The sequence below is a fragment of the Asterias amurensis genome, chromosome 11 (assembly GCF_032118995.1).
Source record: "Asterias amurensis chromosome 11, ASM3211899v1".
Taxonomy (NCBI): Eukaryota; Metazoa; Echinodermata; class Asteroidea; order Forcipulatida; family Asteriidae; genus Asterias; species Asterias amurensis.
The window spans coordinates 576572-600712 of NC_092658.1; the positions used below are offsets into that span (position 1 = coordinate 576572).

General features: G+C 36.5%; 2 protein-coding genes across 5 annotated transcripts in view; one reads left to right on the forward strand and one right to left on the reverse strand.

The window, feature by feature from the left end:
* Window positions 1-106: 106 nt before the first annotated feature.
* Window positions 107-9754, forward strand: LOC139943702 (5-demethoxyubiquinone hydroxylase, mitochondrial-like). Its single transcript, XM_071940445.1, has 6 exons — window positions 107-263; window positions 1361-1613; window positions 2274-2388; window positions 2896-2980; window positions 3528-3651; window positions 5573-9754. Exons 2-6 carry the CDS (start codon window positions 1374-1376, stop codon window positions 5648-5650), a joined length of 642 nt encoding a protein of 213 aa, XP_071796546.1. The 5' UTR covers window positions 107-263; window positions 1361-1373; the 3' UTR covers window positions 5651-9754.
* LOC139943699 (cytohesin-1-like) overlaps window positions 6232-24141 on the reverse strand; it is a 53639-nt gene continuing 35729 nt past the window's right edge. For all 4 annotated transcript variants that reach the window (XM_071940441.1, XM_071940442.1, XM_071940443.1 and 1 more), the window contains 4 exons: window positions 12545-12621; window positions 11964-12035; window positions 11165-11316; window positions 6232-10499 (listed from right to left, as the gene is read on the reverse strand). In XM_071940441.1, the coding sequence (XP_071796542.1) occupies window positions 10418-10499; window positions 11165-11316; window positions 11964-12035; window positions 12545-12621 (383 nt within the window). In that variant the 3' untranslated portion in view covers window positions 6232-10417. The remainder of the gene's footprint in view (window positions 10500-11164; window positions 11317-11963; window positions 12036-12544; window positions 12622-24141) is intronic.

A 24141-nucleotide genomic window follows, 5' to 3' on the forward strand; every position in this document is an offset into this window, starting at 1 on the left:
CTCTTGGAAATGATTTCATCGGGACAAATCGAGAGTTCTGTTTTTCTGACTCTTTAAAAAATGAACCTGTCGTCTGCCATGGTTTGTGACATGTGGTAATTTTTGTACAGCGCCCTCTTTTGGTCAAATAACCAATCAATGGCGGCGCCCAGGAAGATTGTTTCGTAACTTATCTCGGCTCTCCCTTTTTGGCTTATTTACTTCATTTATAACCGACAGGCAACAGTTTGCAGTTTTTACTTCTGAATTCAAGAAGTAAACGAGTGAGTGTGTTTAATGTTTTGGTAGAAAAATAGAGTCAAAGATTAGTTAATCTTCTTTTTTCCCCTTTTGTTTTAAATTCGTTGCGTAAACAGTAAACAAATTACACACACCACAGCCACACACAACAACAAATTGGAAGGGTACAGTACTGTAACGTAATACGCATGTTGGGTGCAATCCTCGCGCAAGCTTGACGGGACTTTACTTGAGTTGATGACCCATCTTAAATTTGTGCACGCAGGTTTAAAGAATAAAGCCTGCGCAGCAGATATTCCACGAAACTTTCAAGCCCTGTGCAAATTTGGGCCAGTCAAAAAAATTTGACCGGCTTTTGCTACATCATATCATGTAGCGAAAGCCAGTATCAGTTGGTAGTTTACACCACTGAGTATCACTACAGCTGAATCGAGTCTGGAGACTGGCAAAACATCAGCCAAGCTGTTAGTTGCGATAACGTAACCCTCCTGCCGACGGCGTAGCAGGAGGGTTACGTTATCGCAACTACCCAGCTGTAGGCTTTTGTTTGTTTGGAATTTATTCCTCCATGGTTGAACACACAAAGATATAGGCGATGCGTGCACGAGTTGTGCATGACAACATACTCCGCATAGCAAACTGCCCCTTATGCTTTCCCACAACGCATTGAGGTTTTGAATAGCGTTAAATCTTATGGACTTGTTACGAAAGTATGATCACATGGATTTTGTTTCTTGAAATAATGAAATTTTATCAGAATAATGAATTTGTTTATAGAATAGGTCGCTATTTAGACCAGAGACATGCAGTGGGGGACGGTATTCAAATAATACTGCAAATTCTCATTACCTTCAATCTGACAACTTAGTTTCTACTTGGCAGTTAACAGTTGTATGGCTTCTGACTGGCTCACCTGAACAAAGATATTGACAAAATAGGGGTACTGCCAATATAGGGCTAGATACATGTAGCTCAGTTGGTAGAGCGCCAGGATGTTAATCCGGAGGTCATATGTTCGAATCCCACTCTAGTCAATTCTTTGTTCAACCCCCAAAATCATTTAAAAACTTACTCAGTCAGTTTCCCTTGTGGTTTATATTGATAACTTTCTTTTGTACAGGAGTGAAGTCACCATGAATGTTTCCCATCTACGTTCAATAACTTGCTCCATTTGCCGAACCTGTCATCTTCATAGAGCCAAAGCCACCAGTAGAACATCCCTAGTAGCGAGACCTGCCAGCTCACAGGCAACGACCAGTGCTCTGCTGGATCGCATTATCCGTGTCGATCATGCTGGAGAATTAGGGGCAGATAGAATCTATGCTGGTCAAATGGCTGTGTTGGGTAAAACTGCAGTGGGACCCGTCATACAGGTATGTAGTTGTGATGGTCTGAACCTACTCCTAGAACTATGAGGTTTGTGGAGACGATAGCAGAAGGAACCTCATAGTTCTAGGAGTAGTTAGAACACTCCTCCAGACAGTGGTCGGTTGGACCATCAGGGAGGAAGCAGGGTCTGTATGTTTCGTGTTTGAAAGGGCAAGGGCACCAAGGCATTTTTTCCTTGGTAAAGGGCACCCTACGAGGAAATTGTAAGATTCTACTGGAGAATTTCATGGGCACCAAGGCAATGACCAGGGGGCATGGAGGCAATTACCTTTGTTGCCTTCATGAAGTATCAGGCCTGAGGAGGGTTACAATCATCGCAACTAACTCAAGAGACTCACTCAAGTAGCTCTTTACGAATCAATTAATTATAAGAATTAAAAACCCACAAAGCAATCAATTATATTTCTTACAAAAAGTTTGGCTCACTAAATGCATAATACTTTGCAACTCTGGTTTGAGAAGCCAACTCTATTGTAATGAGTTTCAATGCTTGATAGTTTTACCTACAAAACTCATGGCATAGATGACCATGTCCAAGTCTGTGATTGCTGGACAAGTTTAAGAGAGTGTGGCTTTTGTGTGAACATGAACAGAGAAGAAGCCTTTTTACTAACTGAATTTGTCTTTATTTTTTTTATTTTAAGGAAATGTGGGACCAGGAGAAGCATCACAGGGAAACATTTGAACGTTTGATCCCAGAGCATCGAGTCAGACCAACAGTTTTACTTCCCATCTGGAATATTGCTGGCTTTGCTTTAGGTAAGGTCATTTTAGGGCGTGTCATGGCTGAGTGGTTAAGAGCACCGGACTCCTGCTCTGGTGTTTCTGATCAGCAGAGTGTGGGTTTGAGTCCTGGTCATGGTACATGTATCTTTGTAGTTGCTTAGTCCTTTCGGATGGGAGATTAAGCTGTAGTTCTGGTAATGCACCTAAAAGAACCCAGAACACTTATCGTTTAAACCTGGTGTTTCTGGTTCACATAGCAAGCACCCTTGTCTACATGTTTTCTGAGGCTTGCAAGCTACAGCGATTAAGTTCACTTGAGGCATCCTTGGTTTCGTTGACAGAAATATATAATAATAAAGGTGAAGTCCTCTATGATCTTGAAAAGGGGTCAACTCGAAATATTTAAACCAAACGGATCACTTAATTTGTATTTTTGGTGTAATTAGTTTGTTGATTCAAACACTCTTTATGGAAACACTGAAATAATAACTTTGTAGTCTTACCTCAGGCTATTAATCATCTATAAATTCATACTTCTAGGTGCTGGTACAGCTCTATTGGGGAAGGAAGGAGCAATGGCATGTACAGTGGCTGTAGAGGAGACTATTGGTGGACACTACAATAAGTAAGTATTCATGGAGTAATAACTCGTAGATTCATTTTGTTTCTGCAAGATTTATAGTAGAGGTGTAATCCTGTCACATTCGTACTAAAAAATCTAAGGGGTGTCATCATAAGCCCTTTTCACACTGTATTTTTTTATTCCCCGGGGCATGTCCATTTGCTGATGCAGACCGTGGGTAAGGCGATCATAATGTGAAAAGGCCGGCCGTTATTCCCCCCGGGCAACCCTGGGGAATAGCGTAGTGTGAAAAGGGCTTAAGTCATACCTTTCTTTCCCTTATCTGGGAATGCCACTTGGCAATGATGAGTCATAGCCGAGCGGTCAAGAGCACTGAACTTAAGCTCTGCTGTTTCTGATCAGCAGAGTGTGGGTTCCAGTCTTGGTCTTGACATTTGGTGTAACATGTGTTCTTTAAACAAGACACTGTGTCTTTGTTTACAACACAGTGTTATTGTGAGAGTTGAAACTTCACTCGTAAACAAATTTAGGTTTTTTTCAAGAGACACTCTCTAGTTTCATTTCTTGTTTTGACCGTTCATCTCATCAGACAAATCCGACAACTTCTTGATGATGATCCTGTAAAGCATGCAGAGTTATTGAAGACTATCCAACAATTCAGAGATGAAGAATTAGAACACCTGGATAAGGGGCTGGAGCACGATGCTGAACAGGTCAGTAAGGTCATCCAAGGTCAGCACTTTAGGGTCATCTGACCCAGCTATGCCTCAGATAATATCAGTCTTATTAATTTTGGTTTTTACCCATACCGCGATGTGTGCTAGCACTGTATACTCAGTACTTACCCCGATTCATGTGCACAAAATCACAGGCATATTACTTGGGTGGGGTTTGAACCCACTACCCTTGCAATTGTAGAGCAGTGTCTTACCAACTAGATTACCAAGGTTGCTAGGTAGCTAGAGGGAGTTTAAATCCTATGTTTTAGCAGTTCTAAAGAACCTGCAAAATTGAAATGGCCTTGCCCACTCTAAGATGAAATGTCAGCCCTAGGTTCAGTTTCATAAAGCTGCTTTTGTGAAAACATTGTCTGCTAAGCAAAAGTGTGCAGGATACCAATCACAAATAGTATACGTGACATTGTAGTTTGGCTGGTAACCTGATTCAGGTAAGCTAGTTTTGTTATGCTTAGCCACTTTTTGTGCTAAGCAGCTCTATACAATTGAGTCATGAAATGGTATGATAGTCTCAAGGTCTGAATGATGGGCTGGAATGGGTCACTTTTATAGGTCACTATCGCAGGTCATGATTGTGGAGAGTGTTCCATCCGGTCAGTCAGGAGTTTCAGTTCTACAGGTCATCAAAAAAACTGATTCGTCAGCTCAGTTCTCTAAAGGTCATTAGTTGCATTTTCACTACCATTAATGATCAAATGGGTGTTTGATGAAAAAAACCTACACATCCATTTGAAAAAGTTCATTAAAATCCACAGATAGACGTGGAAAAAAATTTGAAATTTACTACAGTAGGGATATTGTGTCCGCGCTCGACCAACTAAGCAATCTAGCTCGGCATTCTCCCAATTTTATCTACATTTTTGTTTTGGGTTCTCCTTGTGGCTTAGATGTATTTATATTTGGTTTATTTTATTACACTTCATCACTGCCACAACAATAAAAAAGTAAAATACAAATATATAAAGTATATTGTATGCGTTTTTTTACAAGTTTGATAGACTAAGTAGTCAGTTGATGTGTTAGTGAAATCAATCTTTTGGGTCAGTGGGTCAGTACAAAACCAGATTTTTTTCTTAACTTTGGTTATTCTGAATCTAGTAATATCTTCTTCTGTGCCAAGCTGTCTCTGTGCCTGGCCGTTGTATACAGTTGCATCTAGGTGTTTAGTTTCCCCCATTCGTTTCTACAGACTTGAGGTATATTGGATCTGATCACTAATCCATGATGTCATAGCCATAGATTTAAAGTCTCGATTCATTGATGATTAATCAATGCCCAACACATTGAAGGCGTTCTGATTGGTGGAAATGGGATTATAAGGAGGGATTTGAACAGCTGATACGGATCAGTCATTATTTAAAGTGGAGCACTACATGCGATATGGGAATGGGCTGGTACAGTAGCACGCGATGTACTATACTGCATTGGAACATCAAGGAGTGTTTCAATAAAATAGATAACGTTCTGCTTTGGGTACCACCATGGTGTCAAATAGATTAGTATTTTGTGTTAAGTATGAGACCAATGAAGTATGAGACTTTACACAGCACCATGTAATGGTTTACAAGGTGCTGTGTGGTGCAATATGCAGCTAATACAACCAGGAACAACGGGGCGAACTCAGTCTCTTTACAATAGGTGCACTGGTACATTAAACAACAAAAGGGACTTGCAGCTTTAGGTTCCATCCGAAGAACGAATGAATAATGGTCAAGTGTCTTGCTGAAGGATGCAAATGCCCTGACCAGGACTCCAACCCACACTCTGAAAAAACAGAGCTTCAATCTGGTGTTCTTCTCCTCTAATCCATAACACACATCTAAGGTTGTTTCTTTTCCTCTTGTATGACGCAGATTTGAGTGATTGTGACCAGCTTATTTCCCCTCTCTCCTTGCAGGCTCCGATGTACTCTGCACTCTCTAACGTCATCAAAGCTGGATGCTCAGCTGCAATCTGGCTCTCTGAGAGGATATGACACTACAATTAAAACACTCAAGGATTTATTTATTGGAAAGCCAGCAAGGACATTGAACACCCTAGGGACTCTTTGTCACTTTTCAAAATTATTTTGTTATTTTTTTTCTTTGGATATGCTCCAAGCATGACATTTTCAGTCGTCTTAACGGGACCAATTTCATAGAGCTGCTCAAGCAGAAAATATTGCTCACAAACTTTCTGCTAAGCAAAAGTAAGCAGTATGTACAATGTACATAGGACATGGTAATTTGGCTGGTAACCTTATTATGGTAAGCATAAGTTTGTTGTGCTTAAGCAGTTCTATGAAATTGGGCCCAGAGTGAAGTGAGCTGTGTTTGTGTAAAACGATATCCACTTCTTATTCGTTCGGAGATAGTACTCTTCCCTTCTTTCAGTAGCACTGGCAGGCAGTTTCCAAGTCTCACAATTTTTTTCTCGAAGGAAGATTTCTGAATTGACCAGTTACTTCTTTAGCGATGCAGTTACAGACCGGGCCCAATTTCATTGTCTTTGATGATAGTGGTATAATTAAAAAGTAATAAGGGGTCTATGAAAAAATTGCAAAACCACAAACCAATATTTCATATATTTACAGGTAGTTATCTTTTATTTATTTTTCAGTTCTATAAAAGTTGATCAAATATATAACTGGTTTACTGACTGTATAAGAAACACTGGGAAACTTGTTTGTGAATAAACATTTCTTTTTGATAACAGAAACATTTTGTATTTGTTTGTTTGTTTGTTTGACTGACTATAAAATCCATCTCCACTCATTAACACTACAAAGACTTGAACAAGTCTAAAACAGTTTCAATCTATTCTTCTTTCATCCCAAACAACTGTTATGAAACCCAACATGGGTTAATACATCATTCTGTTCTATCAGTTCCTCTATACTTTTGTTATTTATTATAAAGGGAAGTTCAACCATTAAAGTTTTGGAGAATCACATGGGTTCAATCATTAAGGAAACTTTCAAGTTTGCAAAACATTTTGAGTGTAAACGTGAGGACATTTTTGTTTTTATAAACAATAGTCAATATTGGTGGAGCAGCTTCTAAATACTATTTCTATTTTACCATGTGCTTAAAATGTAGTTTTGGGGGGCATATGATATCATCTCCTTACGGAATCCTTACTTGTACCAAGTTTACACAAGCCCCTTCCCAGGTTGTATAGTAAAGTTGGGTGTGATCGCTGGCTACGCGGCAGTTACAGGTTGAATGTATTCTGACTGATATCCACCCGAACAAAGATGTTGACAAAATAGAGAAATCGCCAACATAGGGCTAGATAGCTCAGTTGGTAGAGCACCAGTATCTTAAGTCCTGCTCTAGTCAACTTTTCTTTGTTCCACCCCAAATTAATAAAAGTTTTAAGAGTACACAATATCTCTTTAAAATAATCCCTTAATTGAAGAGTAACAGTAAATATGCGGGGTTTTTCTTGTACATAACTTGTACTCTTTTATGGTATATTTTAAGATAAATTAAGCCTATTTTTCTGGAATGGTTTTGGCAAAAATATAAAATACATTCAGTTATAACTTATAAGATTGATCTTAACTGTGTATTAAAGATAATTTCTAAGCAAAGTGTGATGTCACATATAACTAAGGTGATTTTGACAACTCACCAAGATGAATCTTAGTGCTTTGTGTAATTGGCACAAGGGAAAGGAATTTTGTGCAATCTGTGAGATGCTATTTTAAGTTTTTGATCTTCGTTGAAAACAAAATAAATCTAAATAATTTTGATTCGCAGAAATCAATCGTCATGGAGAACAATTTTCAACAATTTGAAATTATTCAACTAAATTTTGTTATAGTATTATACACAACAAACATTACATTCAAACTTTTTACCATTTAAACCAACAGCATTAAAACCAACCGATGGCATTTTAAGCCAACATATTTATACTATCAATACATCTATATAAGTTTTTATAAAACAGCAACAAACATAACTTAATTGCTTGTTCAGTAAGTACAATCATCACTTCAGTATTTTATAATAATTATAAACAAAAATTGAACCATTGTCTTTATGTAACAGGAATATGAATTTGGCCTCTACATACGACACACTCAATTCAATCAAATGTAGTGGAGAGAAACTCGGGTGTTTTTTTTAGATGCAGCTGCAACTTTTGGCATGGAAACAATTTTAGGAAAATATTTGGTAACACCAGAAAACCTCCATATTAATATTGAATTTAAATATCTGATAGATTATTTTGAGAATCTGTGTGTTTTTTTCTTCATGTTTTTAAAACCAATTTCACAAAATGAAAAAGCAAAATGACAAAGCACAAATAAAACCTTGTTTCTAGCCAAAATGCAACTAATTGACAATTTGAATCGTGAATTTTTGATTACAAAATCTCTTCAAAGCACCATCTTTTCAAATAAGAACTAAATTGTTGTATTCTACCACCATACCAAAGCTTTGCATCTAGTCTATAGAGTTACTTCTCATAGACTTCAGATAGTCATTGCAGCGTATCAATCTACCTGAAGAGCATTATACATACATGTACATGTACTCTCAACAAGTTTCTTCCATTACAAATGACTTGACTAATACAAGTCTAGTTTGACCAGAGTCATGCGGAAGTTTCTTTTCATATCATAATACTGTAAAACAGGAAGCATTTACTGGAAATCTATAAGCACCAAATAACAAAGTAAAAGAAAAGCAAAAAAAAATATAAAAAAATAACAGAACACTTTGACCTAATCTTGCTGATTATTCAGTTCCTTTGTTGAATTTTGACGCAACTGTTTGGTCAGGTTGGTTTTGTAGTCTTAATAAAACATAATCTTAACTTCGTTTTCCATTTTGTTTTAAACTTGCCCATAACCATCATAGAAATTAAGATCTCCATGAAAATAAACAGGAGCTTCATCTGTATTGTATTGCTATCATTGATTCTGGGAATCAGACAAAGTAGGATTGAATTCAATTTCATCAGGAGATTGGATAACTAGAGAGGTCACAAAAAGTCATGTTGATTTCAAAAACAGGTAAATCACTTTAATTGATTGAGTTTTCAACTTGGCAGTGACAACTTTCATAAGGTTGGGTGACAATGAGTCTGGATTTGATACGATTAAACACTTCACTGACTCTATGATGTCACTCTACCTTACATATCCAATGCACAAACGGTTCCTTTAAACTTTAACATTAATTGACTTTTGCCTTCTTTGCAATGATTTGTGTCAGTATAAACTCCAATGTCATCCAAAGAACTGAGTACAGTGAAATTCACAAAACATACCCTTACTATAGTTCTTACATTTTGAGCTGCCTGCAGCCACTAATGTAATCCTCGTGACCAGCCTGTGGCACTAAGGGGAGGGAAACCAGTTTATTTTTCAAAAGACTTATTAGACTGAATTTGAGACACTAATAGCTTGGACGTTTTTAAAGGCCCTTCCACACTGCTCATTGTTAACATTTTGCTTCTACTCAAACAGCACCCCAAGTAGCTCACAAAAGATGCACCATATGACCAACAGTTCATCAGTTCAGTACAATAAGGTCTTCATCACAAGTTGAATGAATTTCATCAAATTAGATAATGAGCTTTGCTAAATATCTTCCCAAAGTATTTGTTCAAAGAAGATAAACAACAATGTTTCTCTCATGTTTGATTTGAAGACATTTCAGATTTAAGTCCTTGGTTTTCTTTTTCCAAACATGAAACTGCAAATGAGGTCCTTATAGTACTGAGCTAACAAATGTTTCCTTATTTGCATATATGCAAATTCTATCAGCTATGTATGCAAGGAGTCGATTCATAATAAGTACATTAATTAAAAACTGTTGCTTCATTATAACTATACAAAACAAATAACTTCAAAGCGTCTCAATTATTCAACGAGTTGCATAATAAATATAACAAAACCACTTTTGTACACGAACAGAAAAAATTGAGACTGTTACTTTTCAATCCTTACTGAGTAGGTTTGATTGAGAGTTTACAAAAAAACGTTGTGCAGTTTTAGGTACAAATATTGTACAGTCAAGTGCTGACTTTAATTTTCATACAAAAAAAAGTACAGCTGTGTAAATTCATAAAAAAATTAAAATACGTCATAGTTTATTTAGACTGTACAGTGCTTTTCACAGCCATTTCTTTTGAAATTATGATACAAAGTAATATAACAATTGATTGACTTTTCTTGGTTTTTAACTGATCATTTTTAAGAAATGAAAGCTATTGTTAATAAGATGATATAAAAGTTTGTTTTCCTCCTTTGAAGAAGTCGTTCTTATTTAACCGTGGCTGCGGAGTCTTCAGACGACCTTCACAAGCTGATAAGAAAAAGCTGAGACATTCTGCTTCTTTCAATCACTTGCAAACATCAAATTTACTTTGATATTTGATCGGTCAAATCTTTCCTCTTGAGTCATTCCTCTGAGAGGGGGTAAAGACTGTAGCCACCTGCTCCCCCCTCCCCCCCCCCCTCCCCAGGCATTGAGTTCATTCTATTGGGTTCCTGTACCTCATTCATTAGCAATATATATCACATTCTATTTATAGATTATGCAAATGCGTATCATTAAGATCGCCGTGACGTAATGTGGTTTCATTTGACCATCTTGGAAGAAATCAAATCTTTGAGCGACGTTGTTGTAGAGAACAAAATGTTTCAATCACCAACTTGAGTAGGACAAAAAGCGTTCCAGAAAAGGTGATGCTTCGTCGACGGACTTGGGGAAAACAAAAACGTAAAGTTGGGTTTTGATATCTAGGTATCCTTGATGTTGGAAGATGCTTTTTTCTTTCTTGCTGCGAGCATGTCGTAGAAGGGATCCTTACTTATACTGGCTCTGTTGAGAGAAATAGATAGATGTTGAGTACAGTGAGTTTAAACATGATCTAAGATGACATGGATTTAAGCTACCTCTATAAATAACCCATGACACAAACTGCTGAAAGCAGGGCACACTCAAAACCCCAAATAGGGCATTCAAGCTGAACTTATAATCACAAACTTAAATTCTTAAATTGTTACAATGATAGAACTTGAGACTAAGACGAACTGTGAATGATACCATACTTTTTGAAGTTTTAGTTTCATTAGTTTAAAAGGAAAACAGACCAGTTGTTTTCAACTGCTTCCCAACCAAAACCAACTGTAGTTCTTTTTCCTTTAGTCTTAAGAGGTGATTGTGCTTCAAGTAAATCTGTAAAAAGTTTCTTTAAAGGAACTTCATGATGAGTTGAATTTCACATTGTTTTTCTTAATTTAACCCTCCCACTGTCAGACCATTTAACATCATCCACTGTGGTTCTGAATGATATTGTCAGCATGCACTATCATGAGGCATGAATGATGAATGCATGTACACAGTCCACACATGTACGATGTACACAGCTATTTCTGTGCACTGTAACCCTTGCAGTTGAATGGTTTCAGATGGTTGCTCATCTGGAAAATGGCATCAAGAGTAGAAGTGTTAACTACTAAGTTGGGCTTGAGTTTATTTCTTACGTGATTGATTTGATCCAAGCTTCTTTCTCTTCCAGAGTAGACGCCAACATACGGTAGATGCTGTGTTTACCTTCCACTACCTTCCCATCTGCATCCGTCTTACAAGCTTTGATGATTTCACGACCGTCTGCAGCAAAAAGCTCAAAACAGTGCTGTAGGGAGAGAGGGACGGCAACACAAATATTATAATATGTGTTTTTGAACTTGAAGTATGGTTACCGGGGACACATGGGTACCGACTGAGACACATGTTTGGCTAGACCCCAAAAGGTGCAAAGAGTAACATATTGTGGGCACAGCTGAGTTCCATTGGTACCTTGAATTGTCCTGATCGGCCTGAATGTATCAAGGATTCCATGAATCAGACATAGCTTGCATAAGGATAACTCATCAGGGCATATTTAATTGTTCATCTGATGTTTATACCCTTACACCACCTGCAAGGTAAAGCTAAGGTGCCTCTATGGTATATCAAGCTACTATCTGGATTAGGTTACCTAAACCTGCTCCAGATGGGCAGATGGGTAAACAGGTGTTTCAGAGCAGCTAAGCGTCAAACATTAGTAAACATGATAAGCAGATATAAACAGGCTAACAGTCATGTGTTCAGCCAATTTGAAATCTCAATACCTCAATCTAATGGACCGATCCGGCCTATCAATCAAACTGTGCGCGTTCACCCATTTGACCAATCACAGCAATGATTGTGGTCGGACAAACTCGGTCATGCGTGCGCGTATATTTGGACCGCGGGGCAGAATCGTGCAGAATGTCATTGGGAGTGTTCATCTCTACTTACCGGTTTCTTATTGTCTTCTAACTCCCGGATCTGTAAGTTTTCCAGCGGAATTATACCTCGAGGTTCTTTGTCCTGAGAAGAGAGGAATAAATAAGAAGTTGACTCAACAATAAGATCCCACTTAAAAATTATATTTTGTCCATATAAAACTATTGTTTTGAATCATCAAACATTGCAACTTGCAAATAAATAAAATTATTTAGTTCAAATGACAAAAGAAGACAATACAATTTATATAATCTAATCAGGTATGAGCAAGGATCAGGTCCCTATTTCATGGCTCTGCTTACCGCTAGCAAAGAATCAGCGTTTACCGAAGCAGGGAATTCTGCACTAAGGTCAAGTGTGTTTCGTGGGTTAGGGGGAATTTTGGCTTGTGTGCATGCGTACTCTGGTCACTAGGCATTCTACGCTTACAAGGCTAGCTCAGAAATTTGAAATTGTCATGCCAGCAGAGAATGGTGACCGTAAGCTGGAATTTGGCGGTTAGCACAGCCATGATATTAAGCCCTACTCAAGGGTAAGGATCAGCGAGACTAGAGATTGGAGTAGTATATAAACAAGTATATCTAGTGACTTACAGTGGTGTATTCAAAATAGTACAGGCAGTTATCGGTCAAGATGAACCAGCGACGCTTCCAGGTTTTATAACGACCCCCTGAAAATCAAAAGAAGAAAAAAAGAAACTTAATTAAGTAATTAGGCTAATTAAAATGACTGGGATAAGACGAGGGATAAAGAAACAGGCAGAATCAAAGAGAATACAAAATGCAACAAAAGATTGTTAGAATGATGAAAGATCGATATATTAAGCAAATCGCACAATGTCTCAATCAATCATAGCTAAAAGTGCCATCAGGAACTCTCATGAGTTCTGACGTCCCTGTCCATACAGGTATACAGTGGACGGGATTTGATATCTATTTCTGTTATTTTAGTCACATTAGGATTCCAATCCACATTCACTTGTTGTGTCATTGAGGCAGGAATAGCCCGGGGGTTAACAGTTAAACATCTACATCTTCTTTACAAGAAATCAGAAACTAATCTCTTTGTCAGTCAGGTTTCCTACTCAAGATGTTCCGTGTAGATAGTAAATCCCCTCCCCCAACCCCAGGGAAAGTAAGAAATCATCCCAGGTACAACTGTAAGAGTGGGAATAGTTAAGGAATATAACTGGTGCTAGAGTAAGTGACTTCATGTGTTGTTGTTTTCCCTCGGGTCATGTGCATCATAAGCTCTCTGCCGATAACTCATTCTTTTTGACATCCCTGAGGAAGGTGAGTGAAGGACAATCTTAAGAAAGTGAGGATGTCTTCTCGAAGTCGTCTTGAGAATCAAATAAGGAAGAGCTGACAAACATGCACAGTATAAAGACGGCACCTATCAAGTTTGAACTTTTGCCGTACTCAGACATATGGAGCTAATCAAATTAGAGTTCGATTTCAAACCATGACACAAAAGTGTAATGTTCTCTCAGCAGTTACTCTTTTCAAAAAGCTTTTAGTATCTGCATTACATTTAATACAAATAGGCTTATTGATTTGTATAGATTGAATGCAAATTAGATGGTTAACAAGTTACCTGCTTAGCAAGCTAGTTATCCAATTGGAGATTTGACAACTTTGTATTACATCAACTCTTTGAAAGTTACATTAAAGCTGCATAGACCACTATCTTATTGCCATTTTGTCTGGTTCCTTGACTTCATTAGTAATAAGTGAATAGAGATCCTCATTATACAAAAAGAGGTCTCAATTTGCTCTTCCGGTCTTGGTATGGCTTAATTGATATGATGCAGAGAAACTGAGATGGTGATAAACATTGATCCATGAGGCTAGTGAACATAGAAACCTTGTTTGAACTAAAATGAATCAGTAGCAAGTCATCAACGCCACAATCTGACATCCCTGGCTCCTTTCCACGAAACAAAGAATTTTTTAAAAAGCTGGTTGAAATAACTTAATCTTAGCGAGTATTAAAACCGCTCATCTTAGTAAGCCTTCCATTTTGAGTCATTACGGAGAGTAGATGAACACTTTAAGACCTTTTTTCTGCTGTCATGCGCAAAACTTCTGTTTAAAGACTGCATAGTCATGCACACTTCAACATGTTCCGTTCACAATTACATTTAGGAAGTTAAAGTGTCTTTAAAAGCAACTGGGATGGCTAATCCTTCGTCAACATTTAATACAGCCAGAGATTCAAAGAGAAAAGTAGTTCAGCTACGTGTTTGAGACCCCCCTGGAAGATAACTGGGTACACCCGCTGGAGGATTAGACGAGAGGGGGATAGGTCTAGGGGGAAATAATACAAATCTGAGTGTATGTGTCAGTGAAGTTTAAGACGTCATGATGCATGTGTCACCTTCAAGAATGATGACTAGTGTAATATTTGTTTGGCGTCTTGTAACGAAGGCTGAGGATGTTGGGATGTGGGATGGTAAAGGTGGACTTAAATCTGTGAAATAAGGTTTTGTGGAGTATTCATCAAGGATGCAAAGTTGTCAAAGAAGGAACTGATGTCTGGCAGAACAAAACTACGGACATTTGTGGAGTTAAAATCAGCTTTGATTTCTACAAAAAAAATCAACTCGAATTCAAGATAACAATTTTGTTCTCTTATTTACAAACCTTTTTATAATAAATCCAGTAAGCATTAACAAAATGTTGTTTTAGTTAATATACACCGGATAAAAGGAACCAACAAATTGACAATAAAATTCAAAAATTTATTAGTTTTGAAGAAAATTCTAACAAAAATGAACCAACAACAAACAGAACAACAAACATTGTTTAACTTTGAATTTGAGAATTTGGGAATACTTCACTAAGGCAATAACTGATGAAACCACTACAGCTTACAAAAATAACTTGACAAACACAAACAGCTGACGTAAAAGAGAAAATGCTTAGAGATAAGCACATGCAGACTCATGCCTTTCACTTCATTTTGGAAACATGCAACTCATGCTCTATTCATGTAAACAATCAGCAAAGAAAAGTTTATCGCCGAAAACACAACTTCGTGAAAATGAGTCCATAAAAACAACTAAAATATAAAATGGCAGAACAATTTTCAAGTCAAATCATAATAAGACAAAAAGCTGCCATTTGGAGTCAGGATCACTCCAATCTTTCTCCAACCCCCTTCCCAAATATAACGCACCCCTCTATGCACCCCTGGCCCTCACTATTAACACTTTGTCTTATTAGATTTGAGAACAGAGTGCAAAACCCCGACCAAATGTTAAGCGATTTCCTCTGCCTTTCCGTGACTCTGATTACATCACACCTTTGTCGCCCACATCAGCATGATCTTGGAGACACCAAACCCCCGGACAATTTAGAGTTTCCTTGAGTTTGTTTTTCCTAATTGCTTCTTTTGACAAAAAGGAAAACCCTTGTCTTTATTAATTTAGAATGGGCAATGTATACAAGTCGCATGCCATCCTGACAGGGGAATTATAGGCTCTGGACTCTGGCTTTCACAATGACATTGGAGTTTTTCTCCATTGAACTTGAGAATTGGTTCCCGCTTAAAACTTTCTGTTGATGCAGCAAAAACTATTTTTACTTATTTTTTCTATGGTAAATATTGTAATAAACATATAAAGTTTAATCTGTTTATACATTTATGATTAAGTAAGGCTAACTATTGTTAAAAATATGCGAAGCGTGTCTGACATTTCCTTAGAGAGCATCGGTTCTTCCCGTCATAGTAAATAAACTCAGTATGAATATTAAAGTTTGAGATAATTTCTTGTAAACATAATTACAAAACTGTGATATTACAGGAATGTCTTCATGTTTGAAAATCAGTTCATAAACCCACTGACAATTGTGTTTCACTTTTAGTAAATTTTATCAGATTTTTACAGCCAGCATAATCTCAACAAACTAAATTTGTAAAAAATAAAATACGCTTGCACGACCAGTCTGGACTTGACTTAAGTGGCTGTGATTGAAAGTTTCTCTCCAAGTTAAATCAGTTCCTGATGTCTTGCTGTTTCTTATTTTCTACTTTTCCTGAAGTGCAACCGTCATTTAATACCAAACTCCCAGGAGAAGTGCCATAAAATTACTTCAACAAGTTTGTTGATTGCTTTTTGGGAGACGATTTCCAGCTTCTGAAGGTGGGAATCGAATATAGATGATTCTAAAAAAAGATCTGAGACTCAGTTGACTCATTTTGAAGTGGTACGATGAGGGTCATGTCGTTGTCAAAGTAACAGTTGGATCTAAACAAGATCCTTATATTATTGTCACCATGGTTGTCATAATTATAGAAAGAGAAATAAAGAAGTTTCTCATTGTCCAGTAGAGCCGAAACCATTGAGATTAGACAGAACTCTTGGGTTTTTTTCTTTTGAGTGGAGCTCTAAGACTAGTTAGGGTAAGTTTTATCAGAAGAATGATGCATTTCTTTAAGAGATAATGTGAGGTTTTGGAGAGTAATTTCTTACGGAAGTTAAGGATGATGCGTCATGCTTCAGGATCACTACCCTAACCATGGCTTTCAAACAGTAACTCACAGAACAATGTAATTCATAGAATGAAGCTTTTCATGCATCGTTATAACAGACAGTGGCACTTGAACTGAAACAAAGGCACATTATACTTTTCAGAGAGAGAGAGAGAAAGACACAAGTAAATGATAAAGATCACAACAAGAGCTAGTTTCCTTCTGTAACTGAGTCACTTTTAAGAATTTCTTACAGAGCAGTTAACGGTTAAGTATATATCTTTAGAGACATCCCATTTCAAACATCAACAAGAATTTAGTCAAGCATTATTAGCTCCAAATGGCAGTTCTTGTTACCAGCCTTATCCTTCACAAGCTGAAGTCAACATCTTTCAAGATGACTTTCTCCCAAGATCAATTACTGGCAGGTTTTGCCTGAAAGTGAGGACTTCCTAAGAGGTTTTTGAGTAACTATAATTGTCAATAAATCTACAGGACTCAGAAAGACTTTAAGTGAAGCCTTGAGGAGGCAGTGTTAGTTCTTCAAGAAGTACATGTAAGAGCAGAAAGGACAATTGTGAGAAATTAATCTTAACAAAATGCACAAAATGTTGACTGATTTGACTAAACTAATGCTCCATGCTGGTTGATCATAATATGTGTACAATCTCAGGCCACTACTGACGAAACACACACAGGATATGTTCAATTTCATCGCTGAAATTAACTCAGAAATATTATTGCAAAGGTTAATTAACGATATCAACTCATAAAGGAGCCCCACGAAAGAACTATTTTTGTCGGTGCAAGTTTTCCTCAAAGGGACAAGTAAAATATGTGGATAAGTGAAAAGGTGATGTTTGTTAGTTGATTAAAAAGCGCAAATGAAAAGGAACAAACACGGTTGTGAGATGATAATTGGAGTGGACTTAAGGTGCTATACTGAGCCTCTGAGATGTTAAACACACATTCAAACATAATTACTTGTTTCCTTCATGTCCAGAAATTGCTTTGGTAAACAACCAAGATATTCCCTCTGGACAAATCAAATTCAGAGCAAATCTTTGTGGACATTGGTTGTTTGCAACTTATCTTAAGGTTCTATGAACCTAAGGATGTAGAAGGAAACAAGATTACTATTGATAAACCTTCAAGAGCAGCAACAAAATAAGATTGATATTTCTCTTGAGAGTTGCTTGTTAAAATGTCAGATCACTGGCAGTGTTCAAACTGAGTGGCAATGGATGTGGCTAATGGCTAATGACTATTGGCTAATGGCTATTGGCTACAGCAGGGAAAAAATAACTTGACAAATGTATGCATTTAGAGTGATCTAGCATAGCCGCAAGCCAGCCACAGTCGATTTGGACATGGCTCTTGGTAAAGGGTTTCAAAGTACCCAGGTAAACAAAAGTTTTTAAGACTCAGAGTATTTTCATCAAAATTTCAGCCAGATTTCTCAGGTTATTTTCAAAATGATTATTTGTAAAAACCAAATTCAGATGGAGGTATGTCTTTGGCTTGCTCCATATCTTTAGATGAATTAATGTGAACTGTCCTCACCAAGAACCAGCCAGGGAGTGAAAAAACTTTTCATGAGATCTTAAAAAAGCATCTTCCAAGCTCACTTTCAAGAGAAAGATTTAGGCAATTGCCAAACGAGAAAGATGAAAACATGCACGCAAAAACCGACAAGACATTCCAAAGATTTGAGCAAACATGCTGCACAAACTGACCTCCTAGAATATGGTTGAGCAGAACACCACAGAGGCGAAGCACAAAGGGGGAAGGAATTGTGTTTCAAAAACGAGGGATGCGTTTTATTTGTGATCCATGGGGGGAGGGGGCAGTGAAGATAGGGGGATGGGAAAGAAGAAGAAGCACATTATGTTTAGTGATAGGATTATTTGATTGCATGTAAAGAAAGCAAAACAAGGCTTATTTTATTTGTCAATATACTTGGTTGAGATGAATAAATACAAAAAGAATAGAAAACAAGTCGGGTTAAAATCATTTATTTCAATTCAACTGAGAGTGTTAGGAGCTTTCAGTGTAGATTTTGATCTTTCAGAGCGAGTGTGTAGCTGAGTTTACTCTTTCATGGTAATAAGAAATGTTTAAGTAAAATGCTCACCAAGAACCAGCATTACTGTCATAAATTGCTCAAAAACTCAGGTTTTCATCATAAACAATTTAATACTTTTTTTTAAATACTGCAAACTTAAGAGTAAAAGAGTTTTGAAAAAAACCTTTTTTATCTGATTTTATATTATATATATCATTAGATAAAGGCACAGTACAATCACTTGTCTCTATCCAAAATCATTTCAAATCACACATGTCTTTGTAAAAGTAAAACAATTCTTTGAACTTATTGACTTTTTTTTTTTTTTTTTTTTTTGTAGATAACAAAGTCAATAAATTATTTAATAATTTAACATGAAGTTCATGCAGGGATTTCAATGCTTCGGAAACAATTGCATTTTTAAAAAACAATTCACATTTTGTTGTGCAAGTTTTTAACCAAGGAGCACCAGTTTGCTTGACAAAATGAATCAGGCATAATGATCGATATACCAACAAAGAGAAATCAGTGATAATAATGTGCACAAATAGCATCAGGCTTTCCCTCTAAATGCATCATGCATTATTTGGGCATGTTGCTTAACTACATGTGGTTCAATAACAGTTATGCAATCAGTTTATTATCTAGAACTACATCTTCACAAAATGTACCAACAAAGACAAAACACAGGACAGTTTGTGATGACAGACAAATATTATTTAATATGTACACAGGATACTTCTTCAACTGGTACTTAATTTGGTGTTAAATTGTGCACGCTTTAAATGTCAGATAGTCAATAAAATGAACTATCTTTTATTTCTTCCCTCTTACATGATTTTACTTAATTTAGTTTGATTTTGAAGCCAGGATGGCCTTATCAATAATGATTACTGCTATTCCGCAGGAACTTGTCCACAACAGTCTAAGTAAAATACATAGCAACTTAAAAAAGCAAAATTTGCCATCCAAAAAGTGTGCATAAGACCCATGGCAAACATTAACCATAGTTAAAAACACGATCCCACGATTGATGAAATCTCCTTCAGTGTGGAATGAATAAGATCTTTCTTAAAGCGAGAATGATATATAAAAAAAAGAGCTAGACCTACTCACACACTTGGGAATTGAATCATTTATGAATTCTTGTCACTTGATCACTTTAACCACAACTGTACTTTCCAGTTTCAATACAAAGCGACACGATATGTGTTATGCCTTAATGTGTGAACATGAAGAGTGAGAAGTAACAGAGAATGGTGGACCACGTTGATAATAATTCCAATTCACTAACTCTAAAACTAGGTGAATATTTTAAAGGCTCATATTTAGACATGACTCATGTACTAAAAATAGATTATTGTTATTTTTTAATAATTTTGTTTCTGTGAAGGATTGTTCAGTTTCATATTGAAGACGTGGCTGCAACGCCAGATGGTCAGGGTTTTTTAATAGCAACTTAGCGTCGTTTATCTGCGACCACGAAACAAATTGAATGGAACAGGGTAAGCTATGATATACATCGGTTTCTCAAAACGCTGAAAGAATGATTAAGATTGCAATCTAAGCTACATGATTGCATGTAAGAATGAAGGAAAATTGTTAAACTATTGTTGAAACTCCTGTGGCTATTTTAAAAGGATTTATTTGTCCTGTCCATCGGCGCAGAGGATTAATCAACCAAGTTATACTGAGTAAGTGAGAGAACCACTCTCAAGAGTTTCTGATCAATCACCAACTCAAATATCAAGCTTTTATGGAAACCTGATCGTTTGAAACAAAGCTGTATTTAATGTTCATTTTTTCCAGTGTGCTGCTGCCACAAAACCACAGCAGGAAACAGGCTCAGGGAATGAAAGGGAAATACCCAAAACTGGCTAAGTTTTTCAGTTGCTTCCTTAAACAATGTAAAGTGGGTTAAGGGTGAAGGTTTAAAGGGAAAAAAAAGATCTATGTCCTCTGTTTTGTCTGATTCAAAAAACACATTCAGGTAACCGTGTCATTTCTTTGAAAGGCAGTAAACCAACAAAATATTCATTTTGCAAAACAAAAGCATGTCAAACATTTAAAGATACAGTGGGTTCAACAGTAGACAGGCCTGTCCTAAATTTTCATTAAAGTAAAAACTGGTCAGGTACGATAATTTTAAAGGTGTTTTCGTATTCTGTCCTTTTTTTGAAGAAATTAAAAACCCAAACCCCTTGAATAAAATTCACATGAACCAAAGGGCAGGCAATAGTTTCTACCCTCGTTCTCAACAATCTCACATTTACCATAATGTTAAGAGACAATATGGCATTTTTCCAACAAGCGAAATGTCAGGAAACTTCAGGGTAAACCAAGTAACACTTGAAAAACCCAAGTCTCACAACAACATGTCCTTAAGTTGTTGAGATCCAGTAAAATGAATACTCCACAAATAGAACTTCAGCTTCGAATGTCCATTAATTCTAGAAACATAATATTTGTGCCAGAGAAAAACAGACTTGATGGGGGTAGGAGACTCAGAGAGTGTTTCGCTCAGCTGTTGTTGAACGCTTTTACCCAAGTGAAGACTGACAGGCTGTTCAGATGAACTTGTTCCTCCTACGTACATGGAAATCATCTTGCAGTAAACAGATTACTCTAGCAGATCAGAAAGGGTCGAAGAAGACTAAGACTGTCGGCAATGATATGGATTAATGTGACAAGAACAGACCAAGGACGTCGATGAACAACAACTCAAATCTCTCTATTCCAACTGATCATCCCCAGTGGAGATGTAAGAAACACCAGATTATAGATTTTTTGTTGTTGTGAAATTCTTCCCAATTCATGTTGGACGAGATGTCTGAGAACTTGTATAAAAGCAGCTGTCAATCATATCTTAATAGATGCCTCAAAGATTAACTTGCGTAGATTTTTGCAGGGTTTAATAAAATGATTGAGATGAGGAATTCCAAGAGGCCAAAAAGTCTTCAAGACAAACATTTCAACCATCAAAAAATCACAATCAAATCAAATCATTGTGAGATTGTGTCCTCTATACCATCAGGACGCCCTTAAGATGGTGGATGTCCAAATTCACCTTGTTATCTTATTGTCATCTTGCTGATGAAAGCATCTGGACTCAAACTTCCAAGGGGTCAAATAATTGTCGGCCAGATCCAGAGCTTAATTTGTCTAATTTCAGACTAATTCAATCCGAGCCTGTTGATGGATCCCACTTGGCTTGTTTTCCTCTCAACAATTTAATTACTATTTGGTATTTTTGTTATACTACTTTCCCTTCAAAATACCAATAGAAGGTAAGACTAATAACTGCAGATTAGAAATTGGTGATACCAATAGAAGGTAAGACAAATAACTGCAGATTAGAAATTGGTGATACCAATAAAAGGCAAGACTAATAACTGCAGATTAGAAATTGGTGATACCAAAAGAAGGTAAGACTAATAACTGCAGATTAGAAATTGGTGATACCAATAGAAGGTAAGACAAATAACTGCAGATTAGACATTGGTGATACCAATAGAAGGTAAGACTAATAACTGCAGATTAGAAATTGGTGATACCAATAGAAGGTAAGACAAATAACTGCAGATTAGAAATTGGTGATACCAATAGAAGGTAAGACTAATAACTGCAGATTAGAAATTGGTGATACCAATAGAAGGTAAGACAAATAACTGCAGATTAGAAATTGGTGATACCAATAGAAGGTAAGAATAATAACTGCAGATTAGACATTGGTGATACCAATAGAAGGTAAGACTAATAACTGCAGATTAGAAATTGGTGATACCAATAGAAGGTAAGACTAATAACTGCAGATTAGAAATTGGTGATACCAATAGAAGGTAAGACAAATAACTGCAGATTAGAAATTGGTGATACCAATAGAAGGTAAGAATAATAACTGCAGATTAGAAATTGGTGATACCAATAGAAGGTAAGACAAATAACTGCAGATTAGAAATTGGTGATACCAATAGAAGGTAAGACAAATAACTGCAGATTAGAAATTGGTGATACCAATAGAAGGTAAGACAAATAACTGCAGATTAGAAATTGGTGATACCAATAGAAGGTAAGAATAATAACTGCAGATTAGACATTGGTGATACCACTAGAAGGTAAGACAAATAACTGCAGATTAGAAATTGGTGATACCAATAGAAGGTAAGACTAATAACTGCAGATTAGAAATTGGTGATACCAATAGAAGGTAAGACTAATAACTGCAGATTAGACATTGGTGATACCAATAGAAGGTAAGACAAATAACTGCAGATTAGACATTGGTGATACCAATAGAAGGTAAGACTAATAACTGCAGATTAGAAATTGGTGATACCAATAGAAGGTAAGACTAATAACTGCAGATTAGAAATTGGTGATACCAATAGAAGGTAAGACAAATAACTGCAGATTAGACATTGGTGATACCAATAGAAGGTAAGACTAATAACTGCAGATTAGACATTGGTGATACCAATAGAAGGTAAGACTAATAACTGCAGATTAGACATTGGTGATACCAATAGAAGGTAAGACAAATAACTGCAGATTAGAAATTGGTGATACCAATAGAAGGTAAGACAAATAACTGCAGATTAGACATTGGTGATACCAATAGAAGGTAAGACAAATAACTGCAGATTAGAAATTGGTGATACCAATAGAAGGTAAGACAAATAACTGCAGATTAGACATTGGTGATACCAATAGAAGGTATGACTAATAACTGCAGATTAGAAATTGGTGATACCAATAGAAGGTAAGACAAATAACTGCAGATTAGAAATTGATGATACCAATAGAAGGTAAGACTAATAACTGCAGATTAGACATTGGTGATACCAATAGAAGGCAAGACTAATAACTGCAGATTAGAAATTGATGATACCAATAGAAGGTAAGACTAATAACTGCAGATTAGACATTGGTGATACCAATAGAAGGTAAGACAAATAACTGCAGATTAGAAATTGATGATACCAATAGAAGGTAAGACTAATAACTGCAGATTAGAAATTGATGATACCAATAGAAGGTAAGACAAATAACTGCAGATTAGAAATTGGTGATACCAATAGAAGGCAAGACTAATAACTGCAGATTAGAAATTGATGATACCAATAGAAGGTAAGACTAATAACTGCAGATTAGAAATTGGTGATACCAATAGAAGGCAAGACTAATAACTGCAGATTAGAAATTGGTGATACCAATAGAAGGCAAGACTAATAACTGCAGATTAGAAATTGGTGATACCAATAGAAGGTAAGACTAATAACTGCAGATTAGAAATTGATGATACCAATAGAAGGTAAGACAAATAACTGCAGATTAGAAATTGATGATACCAATAGAAGGTAAGACAAATAACTGCAGATTAGAAATTGGTGATACCAATAGAAGGCAAGACTAATAACTGCAGATTAGACATTGGTGATACCAATAGAAGGCAAGACTAATAACTGCAGATTAGACATTGATGATACCAATAGAAGGTAAGACAAATAACTGCAGATTAGAAATTGGTAGGTAGGTGGGTTTGTAATTTCTTCTCTTAATGCAATAGGAAAACAGCATGCTAACTGTAAAATCAACCTATGTAATTTTGGTGGTTTTGAACAGTGAGTTGAACATTCAAACACTAGAATT